Source organism: Mauremys reevesii, linkage group 4 (genome assembly GCF_016161935.1).
Source record: "Mauremys reevesii isolate NIE-2019 linkage group 4, ASM1616193v1, whole genome shotgun sequence".
Lineage (NCBI taxonomy): Eukaryota > Metazoa > Chordata > Testudines > Geoemydidae > Mauremys > Mauremys reevesii.
In genome coordinates, this window is record NC_052626.1 from 97,750,510 (window position 1) to 97,760,841 (window position 10,332).

The window sequence follows — 10,332 nt, forward strand, 5'->3', positions numbered from 1 at the left end:
TCTTTCCTGCTTCCTGCCTCCCATTCTACTCCATTATCTTTAAATCAATTCCATAACCATAGGCAAGTTGAAAACTGGTTTTACATTCAGTCATATTTGCATCTCCTTATCTTTTGTTTGTCACGGAGCTCTTGTGAAGTGGAGGTGGCTATGTGGCGGAAGTTGAAATGCTATGTTTATCTTTGCAAAGGTTTTTAATTAGTTTTCTAACAGCTCATAACTTGCCTTTGTTCTGCATGTGAGAGGGAGGCAGGGTATGGACTGTAGTTTCTATTGGGTTTTTAATCTTTTTTTAAAGCTGTTTTTATATTTAATGTTTCTATTTTAATATCTTTCCATCATAAAAAGACTTCCGTTTTATTATAGCTGCACCACTATAGATGATGATCTTTTAGAGTTTCTTCTGCAACTCTACAGTTTTGTTAGTTGGACTCCACACACACTATCCCCAGCCTGGAACTTGATACATATGGTAGCAATTCAAATTATTGCCCAGCAGTATTAGTCTGTAAAGCATTTTTAAATACTTTTGGGTATGATAGGTGCTATTTCAAGCCAGATTCCATTCTATTTATTTGGGTTTAAAAATAGATGTGAACATGAAACAAAAAACTGGATCCAAATACCACCAAACCTTTGGAAAGTCTGGATCTGACCTTTGCATTTCAGGCCCCAATTTGTATTTTTTTTAAAAAATACATATTCAGTTACTGTGGTGTTTATTTTAAAAGTTTGTCTTATGCTAAAAACCAGTCTGGGTCATGACAACTTGGCATGATTTGTCAATGCCCAGATTACAATATTTCTGCAAGCACGCTTTAGGCTTCAAATGTTGATATGTGATCCTTTTGATATGTTAGCTTCTTTTCTCAATCTAAAAGATTCTTCTAATTAACATCCACCTGTTTCTACCGTTGTTTTGAGATTTGCTTTTGCTTTTAGTCTAAAAAGCTGATGTAGGTTAAGAAAATAGTGAATTTATAAATAAGAACATAAGAATGGCCATACTGGGTCAGACCAGTGGTCAGAGGCGGCTCTAGGATTTCCGCTGCCCCAAGCACGGCGCCACGCCGCGGGGGGCACTCTGGCGGTCGCCGGTCCCGCGGCTGCGGTGGACCTCCCGCAGGCATGCCTGCGGATGCTCCACCAGAGCCACGAGACCAGCAGACCCTCCGCAGGCACGTCTGCGGGAGGTCCACTGGAGCCGCGGGACCAGCGGACCGTCCGCAGGCATGCCTGCGGGAGGTCCACCGGAGCCGCCTGCCGCCCTCCCGCGGGACGCCGCCCCAAGCGCACGCTTGGCACGCTGGGGTCTGGAGCCAGCCCTGCCAATGGTCCATCTAGCCCAGTATCCTGTCTTCCAACAGTGGTCGGTGCCAGATGCTTCAGGGAAAACGAAAAGAACAGGGCAATTTATCTAGTGATCCATTTCCTATCATCCAGTCCCAGCTTCTAGCAGTCAGAGGTTTATGGATACCCAGAGCATGGGGTTGTGTCCCTGACTATCTTGGGTATTAGCCACTGATGGACCTATCCTCCATGAATGTATCTAATCTTTTTGGAATCAAGTTACACTTTTGGCCTTCAGAACATCCCCGGCAACCAGTAGCGTAGCCAGGTGGAGGGAACGGGGAGCGATCAAAAAAAAAAAAAAAAGCGCCACCTGCTGCAACGCTTTTACTCACCCAGCGGTGCTCCGGGTCTTCAGCGGCGGGCCCGTCACTCACTCCGGGTGCCTTCGGCGGCAGTGAAGGGCCCACCACTGAAATGCCGCCGAAGACCCGGCGCGCCACTGGGTGAGTAAAAGCACTACAGCGTGTGGTGCCTATTTTTTTTTAATCGCTCCCCCTGTTCCCACCAGGTGAGTAAAAAATTAAAAAGGCGCCAAGAAATTGACACGGTGACACTTGTGCTCAGTGGGGGAGCAGCCACTGCCCCACTCCCCCACAGCTACGCTACTGCTGGCAACAAGTTCCACAGGCTGATTGTGCAGCAGTGGCATAGCTAAGAGTGAAAATTTGTGTGGGCTCTGACTTTTGGGTGGATGAGCAATGACAGGCTATGCTCACTCAGCTTCTCCCCTGATGCCATGCCCTCTTCCTAGCCTTGGTGCCCCTTGACACAGGGAGGGCTTCACCTGCCAAGCTGGGCATGCACATGGCAATGCTCAGAAAAGCTGACCAATCCCAGTCTTTTTAATCTCTCTTCATATGGAAGCTGTTCCATACCCCAATAGTTTTTGTTGCCTTTCTCTGAACTTTTTCCAATTCTAATATATCTTTCTAGAGATGTGATGACCAGAATTGCACACAATATTCAAGATGGATTTATATAGTGGCATTATGACATTAGCTGTCCTTTCCTAATAGTGCCTAACATTCTGTTAGCTTTTTTTGACTGCCACTGCACATTGAGCAGATGCTTTCAGAGAACTATTCATGATGACCTCAAGATCTTTCTTGAGTGATAACAGATAATTTTGACCTCATCATACTGTATATATAGTTGGGATTATGTTTTCCAGAGTGTATTACTTTGAATTTCATCTGATATTTTATTGTTCAGTCACCCAGTTTAGTTAGATCCCCTTGTAACTCTTATTGCAGTTGGCTTTGGACTTAACTCTTGAGTAATTTTGTATTGTCTACAAACTTTGCCATCTCACTGTTTCCCCTTTTCCCCAGATCATGAATATAGTGAACAGCACTGGTCACAGTATAGATCCTTGGGGATCCTGCAATTTACTTCTCTCCACTTTGAGAAATGACCATTTATTCCTACCTTTTTGTCTCCTATCTTTTAATTACACCTCTACCCCGATATAACGTGACCTGATATAACACGAATTCAGATATAATGCGGTAAAGCAGCGCTCCAGGTGGATGGGGCTGCGCACTCCGGTGGATCAAAGCAAGTTCGATATAACGCGGTTTCACCTATAATGCGGTAAGATTTTTTGGCTCCTGAGGACAGCGTTATATCGAGGTAGAGGTGTAGTTACTGATCCATGAGAGGACCTTCCCTCTTATCTCAGGACTGCTTTGTTTGCTAAAGAGCCTTTGGAGAGGGACCTTGTCAAAGGCTTTCTGAAAATCTAAGTACTGTACACTATAGCAACAGGATCACCCTTGTCCACATGCTTGCTGACACCCTCAGAGAATTCTAACAGGTTGGTGAGGCATGATTTCCCTTATAAAACTCGTGTTGACTATTCCCCAACATGTTGTATTCATCTATGTATCCAATAATTCTATTTCAGTCAATTTGCCTGGTACTGAAGTTAGGCTTACTGGCCTGTAACTGCCAGGACTGCCCCTGGAGCCTTTTTTAAAAAATCGTCATTACTTTAGCTATCCTCCAGTCATCTGGTACAGAGGCTGATTTAAGTGACAGATCACCTACCACATTTGTAGTTACGCGATTTCATATTTAAGTTCCTTCAGAACTCTTGGGTGAATACAATCTGGTTCTGGTGACTAGTGTTTTAATTGATCAGTTTGTTCCAGAACCTCCTCTACCGACACCTCACTCTGGGACAGTTCCTCAGATTTGTCACCTAAAAAGAATGGCTCAGGTTTGGGAATCTCTCTCACATCCTCTAAAGTGTAGCCTAATGCAAAGAATTCATTTAACTTCTCCACAATGGCCTTCTCTTCCTTGAGTGCTCTTTTAGCACATGGATTGTTCAGTGGCTCCATTGACTGTTTGGCAGGCTTCCTTCTTCTGATGCACTTTAAAAAAATATTGCTGTTAGTTTTTGTCTTGGCCTGCCTTCTGAAACTTTTACATTTGACTTGACAGAGTTTGTGCTCCTTTTGATTTTCCTCAGCTGGATTTGACTTCCAGTTTCTAAAGGCTGACTTTTTGTCTCTAACTGCCTCTTTTACTCTGTGTAACCATGGTGGCATTTTTTTGGTGGTCTGATTGATTTTTTGTTTCTTTGGGGGAGAGGGGCATTTGGGGTATACATATAGTTTACGCCTCTTAAAAAATACCATTATAAAAGGTTGTCAAGGCTGAATCTCAACTCTGTCACTCCAAGTGCAGAAGTGGGGCCCTCAAGGATTTTTAAAATTAATGTTTGCCACTCCAGGCTTGTATTAAACTCTCAAGGTTACAGCTTTTCTCTGATCTTGGATTGGTAAACTCTGCCACCATCCAAATGCAACAAAACACCCTTTGAATCCAGAAAGGAGCACTTGGGAATGCCTCCATGTGGGGTGCCCTCAAGCCCCTTTCACCCTCCCTGCAGGAAAGAGCAGGGAAAGGAAACAAAGGAGATTAGCTGTGGCTACCAGCCAATCAAACAACATGCACAAACCTCTTAGGACACCAAAAATCTGATCCTGTTCTTAAAAAAGGTAAATTTTATTAAAAACCCAAAGAAAGAAAATGCATCTGGAACTTGAGCTTTTGCTAGATTTTAAAAGAGCAATTCCAAAACTCAAGCACCCAAAATAGCTTTCTTGGGGTTTCAGCTTAAAGGTTACAAGCAAACAAAAGCATCTGGGGTTAGCACAGAGGAGTGGAATCATAGAATATCAGGGTTGGAAGGGACCTCAGGAGGTCTTCTAGTCCAACCCTCTGCTCAAAGCAGGACCAATTCCCAGGCAGATTTTTGTCCCAGATCCCTAATTGGCCCCCTCAAGGACTGAGCTCACAACCTTGGGGTTAGCAGGCCAATGCTCAAACCACTGAGCCATCCCTCCCCACAAGCCAATAAGAATAACCCTAATCATGTCTAGCTAAACATTCTGATCATCTTATATATTTGGAGTTCAGATAAGTAGTTCTAGACATGATCTGATGACTTATAATCACACTTGGCTTGGCTGCTCTGTTCCTCCCACCAAAGAACAACAGACAAAGGGAAAGTTTCTTTCACAATTTTAAAAAGTTCTACCTTTCCATTGGCTCTTTTGGTCAGGTGCCCACTTTTTTTTCTTTACCTGGGGGACTTTTTAACCCTTTACAGGTAAAGCAAGTAAAGAACAGCTACCAAGAGGGATTTTACAGCTAACTGGCTGGCTGGGTGTCCATCAAAAGAAGCTACCCCCCACCTTAATTTATCACACAGGTATATCAATTTCAGTTTAACTAGCCTCCTCACTTTTGTGTAGTTCCCCTTTTTGAAGTTAAATGCTACTGTGGTGGATTTCTTTGGTATTTTCCCCCCCTACAACGATGTTAAATTTAAATACATTATGGTCATTATTACGGAGAGGTTCAGCTATATTCACCTCTTGGACCAGATCTTGTGCACCATTTAGTACTAAATCAAGAATTGCCCCTCTCCTTGCGGGTTCCAGGACTAGCTGTTCCAAAAAGCAGTTAAGAATAAAAATATCCAGTAAATCACCATTACTATCTTGCATCTGATCCAAAGTCCAGTGAAGTCAATGGAAAGACTCCCATTGACTTCAGATCTACCCTTAAGCTTTTCTGTTTAGCAGCAATATGGTAACACCAAATATTAAACTTTCACAAAATCAAGTATAATCATAGAACAATTTCTATACACATGGTTGGCCTAGTAATGCAGTGACAATGCAGTATGTACCCAAACTGAGCTTCTAATTTCAGTTTCTCACTCTCAAGTCTAATTAAAGTCATAGGAATCTTTCTATTGACCTCTGTAGCCATTGTTGTCAGCAACAGTAGCATGCAGTATTGTTGCAGCTGTGACAATCCCAGGATAGTAGAAAGACAAGGCAGGTGAGGTAATATCTTTTATTGGACCAACTTCTGTTTGTGAGACAAACTTCAGAAGTTGGTCCAATAAAAGATATTATCTCACCCCTTGTGTGTCTAATAATAGTTAGACCCAGATATAGCTGCTGACAATAGCTGTCAGTAACAAGGACTTCCTAGGCTGCCTCAGGTGGTGTTGGAAACAGTTCACAGCTAAGTATCAGAGGGGTAGCCGTGTTAGTCTGGTTCTGTAGAAGCAGCAAAGAATCCTGTGGCACCTTATAGACTAACAGATGTTTTGCAGCATGAGCTTTCGTGGGTGAATACCCACTTCTTCGGATGCAAGCAGTGAACGTAGGACCAAATCAGCTCCATTAAAGATAGTATGACTAGTCCTCAGTGGCAGATTTAGAGTTAGTGAGGCCCTGTGCTCAGCTTCATTTTGGGGGCCCCTCCTTGGAACCTAGCCAAGAAAAAGATCATTCTCTCTTATCTCCCCTCACCCCTGTTTGTCATTCTTTTTTTTCCTTCGTCGTCTTGTAATTAATAGGAAATAAAATGAAAAAGTGAGGTAACTTATTTTTCCACAGACCACTTGAAAAATTGCTGAGGGGCTCGGTGGACCACTTAATGATCTTTCCAGATATTGTTTGTACCATTGGCTAACTATTGTAAAGTGCTTTGGATAAGAGGCTTTATTTAAAAAAAAACTGGGGTGCAGGGTCTGGCCAGGACTTAGTGTGTGGGAGGGGGCTCAGAGCTGGGGCAGGGGGCTCAGAGCTGCAGCCCCTGCTCCTCCCCCTCCCTCCCAGAGTGACCTGAGTGTTGGCAAACAGCTGTTTGGCGGCAGGGGAAGCACTGGGACGGAGGGGTAGGGGTGAGAACCTGGCACACTTGGGGGAGGAAGTGAGGGAGGGGGAGCTTGGCTGCCAGTGGGTGTGGAGACCACAGCAGGAGCCCCAGGAAGCTGGCAGGACCAAGCTTCTGCCCCCACAGCTGCCTGGCCCTGGGGCACCCTGTGTTTTACTCTAAAACTGCCTCTGCTAGTCCTAGTGGAACATGGAGCTGAAAAATGGTTTTGTCCCATCTATAGCAGCAGTTAAACTGTTTTCATCATTGGCTGAGTAGGCCTAGAGAAGGATCCACTACTGAACAATCATTGTCAGTGACTGATCGCTTTCCTAGTGTAAAAATGGCCTTAGTTACATAACTGCTAAACTGAAGTACAGTAGGAAACCTCTTGCATGATAGACTTCAGTACTTAGCCCATTCTGATTAACAAAGTGAATTTTAAGTCATTACACCAAATGTCAACTTTTCACTTCATTTTATCTATGTATATATAAACCCCTATTCTCCACTGACACCCAACTATTTTTCTTAGGACAGCACTTGTTCCTGCACTCCCTTTTCAGGCAAATGAGAGGTGCAGGCATCTCTTGTCTTCCACATAGGCTGTGTTTTGTTTACATTAATAAGTCAGTTCACATCACTGAAGAAAACTTAGTAAACATAAAAATAGCAAAATGACTCTTCACTCACTATGCAATTTCTAATCTCCTTGGGCTGAGTTGGTAAATTGATACATTTCAATATTTACTGTATTCCTTTAAAATAAAATTTGCTAGGTGGGGGATTCAATTTCCCCAAATGAAAATGACTCCTATTGTGATTTGGGGAAGAGGGAATGATGAAACATTTATCCACTCTGGGAGGAGAGGCTGAATATTATGCAGTATTCAGAAAACCCTCTGTCCTTTCCTGACCCTTCCCCGCTATCCCACAGTTACTGTAGTTGTCTTATTTAACTTGTGTGGGAGTGTTATTTCTCTTAAACTTGTAAAGTAAGAGAGGACTGTGCTAGACACCACCTGACAGGATGATTACTTAAAAGACAATGATTGATCAGGAAGTTTAAAGCAGTGGTTCTCAACCAGGAGCTACATCAACTTATCTAAATATTTGCCTAGTTTTACAACAGGCTACATAAAAAGTACTAGCATAGTCAGTACAAAGTAAAGTTCATACACATGACTTGTTTATATTGCTCTATTTACTATACACTGAAATGGATGTACAATATTTATATTCTAATTGATTTATTTTAGTTACCTGGTAAAAATGAGAAAGGAAGCAATTTTTCACAACTACGGTGTTGTGACTGTTATTTTTATATCTGATTTTTGTAAGCTAGTAAAGTGAGGTGAAACTTGGGGGTAGGGAAGGCAAATCAGACTCCTGAAAGGGGTACAGTGGTCTGGAAAGCTGCGAGACCATTGACTCAGAGGGCGTCAATATTCTATAAGCCCACTATAAACTCAGAGCTGCACCAGCCCCCATGAGGCATCCTGTTCTGCTCCTCCACGCAGGGACCGCCAGGAGCATAGGGCTGAGGGGCTGCGAGTGGGAAATCCGGCCATGGCCAGCTCTGAGGGAGGAGACTTGAACCAGGACCATGCCGCCGCTTTCTGCCGGACGACGACAGCCAGGAGCAAGCGAGCGGGCGGGGGAGGCTCAGGCTAGAGTGTTGCAATTTGCTCTGCCCGCTGCAGCGCAGCGGCACCCAGGTGAGCGGATCCCGGTGCCAGCCCCTGGGGAAAAAGGACTCACCTAGTGCCCCAGGGGAAGCCATGCTGGAGGCAGCGCCAGGACGCAGGAGGCGCTGGCCTGGGAAGAAGCCGGCAGCGCCGAGGAGCGGGCAGCACTGGGGCTCGCTCAGCCCCTTGGCCGGCCAGGGACTCTCCCAGGGGCGCCGGCCGCAGGCTCCGCAGCAGCATCCCGCCGAGGGGCGGGGTATTATATTCAGCAGCTAGGCGGCCCCGGCATGCCCCGCCCCGCCCCGCGGGCAGCCCGCCAGCCCCGCGGCCGCCGCCGCCACCGGCTTCTTGCAGCGGGTCAGCTGGGCTCCGCGCGTGACGCCGGCCGGCTGCGGGAGCCGCTGTGCCGGGGCCCGGCCCTGACCTTGTCCCCGCGCCGCAGAGCGGAAGCAGCGCCCGGCCGGGGAGCCCGGCTGCAAAGGCCGAGCCGGGGTGCGCGGGGTTCCCGCCTCTCCCCGAGCCGCCAGCGGCCCGCGTGTAGGGACCGGCCGCGGGTGGAGTCCCCAGCTGCCCCGCTGCGGCGGCAGGGCGAGCCCCGCGCCCTACCTGAGGCGGCTGGGGGAGCCGGTCTCTCCTCCCGGCGCTAGGCTTGTCCTGTAGGCGCAGCAGCTGCAGGCGGGGCAGCCGGAGTGACTGTGCACTGCAGGGAACTTCTTACAAGGCGAAGGCTCGGGGAGGCGGGTTCCTCCTCAAGTGCCCCTGGTGGAAACACACCGTAGTGCCGCGGAGCGCTGGGGGAGTCGCCCACAGGCAGTGGCAGCGGCTGTGGCAGGGGAGCCAGGGCTTGAATGGACCCGTTCAGGGCAGTCAGTGCGCGCTGGTTCCTTACCGAGGCTTCAGGACAAGGGTCTCTTCTTGTCAAATTCCACCTCCCAAGCTCGCGGGGGAGTTTGCCATCTACTGGTCCTGGTGCTTCAGCCCTGAGCCTTTTGGCTGCCGGCGGGGGTGGAGGAGCTCCCAAGGGGATGTTCCCAGCCCAATGCACCAGGAAATGCTGCCATCTCAAATCACCTGTGTCAAACATATTTCAAGAGCACTTTAAAGAAGAGCAGCAGAGAGTCCTGTGGCACCTTATAGACTAACAGACGTATTGGAGCATGAGCTTTCGTGGGTGCCATGCATCCGACGAAGTGGGTATTCACCCATGAAAGCTCATGCTGCAGAACGTCTGTTAGTCTATAAGGTGCCATAGGACTCTTTGCTGTTTTTACAGATCCTGACTAACACGGCTACCCCTCTGATACTTTAAAGAAGAGGAAAATGTAGGACCTGATCCAAAGCCTTCCGAGGTCAATGGAAAGATTCTCTTGGACATCAGTGGCCTCTGGATCAGCCCCAAAGTCTCTAGACTTTTCAAACTGCAGGTCACGGCATGTCAAGAACTGGCTCACGGTGGCTTTGGTCAGACTGACCGGGCTGTTAAGCAGTGCTGGCTTGTCCCTACCTGTTCTGACACCGCGCTGCACCCCGGAAGCAGCCAGCAGCAGGTGCGGCTCCTGGGGGGGGGCACGGGGCTGCCCCCACCCCAAGCAACAGCTCCACACTCAATGGCAGCTGGGGGGCGGTGCCTGCAAGTGAGAACCGCGAGGAGCCATCTGCACGCCTCCGTCTAGGAGCCGGACCTGCTGCTGGCCGCTTCTGGGGCGCAGCATGGTCTGTGGTGCCAAGACAGGCAGGCATACTGCCTTTGCACTCCCACTGTGCCACTGACCAGGAGCTGCTGCAGGTAGCCCGTGTCCCAATTCCCTACCCCAGTCCTGAGTCCCTATACCCACCAACCCAAAGCCCCCTCCTGCACCCCAGAGCCTGCACACCCAGCCCAGAGCCCTGATCCCCTCCCGCACCCCAACCCCCTGCCACAACCCTGAGCCCCCCCAAACCCAGAGCCCCCTCCTGCACCCCAAATTCCTCATCCCCAGCCCCACTCCAGAGCCTGCAAAGTGTCAGGGGTATCAAACTTTGTATGCAGACCCTAGTTAGATGACTGATATCAGGCCATAAAGTTCAGCCTTTTAGCAGCACACCTGTGTGTTACACATTTATT

The 10,332-nt window shown here is 47.7% G+C and overlaps 1 protein-coding gene across 6 annotated transcripts in view; it reads right to left on the reverse strand.

Moving 5' to 3' along the window:
- Window positions 1–8,938, reverse strand: part of AMPD3 (adenosine monophosphate deaminase 3) — a 56,131-nt gene extending 47,193 nt beyond the window's left edge. For 2 of the 6 annotated variants that reach the window (XR_005597766.1, XM_039535729.1), the window contains exon 1: window positions 8,302–8,459. Coding sequence is in view for 3 of the 6 variants with exons in the window: in XM_039535729.1 (XP_039391663.1) it covers window positions 8,302–8,323 (22 nt within the window). In the remaining 3 variants the exon portion in view is untranslated. Of the gene's footprint in view, window positions 1–8,301; window positions 8,460–8,834 lie in introns of those variants that run through there. The other 4 variants (XM_039535726.1, XM_039535725.1, XM_039535728.1 and 1 more) reach the window with 3 other exon arrangements.
- Window positions 8,939–10,332: the final 1,394 nt, after the last annotated feature.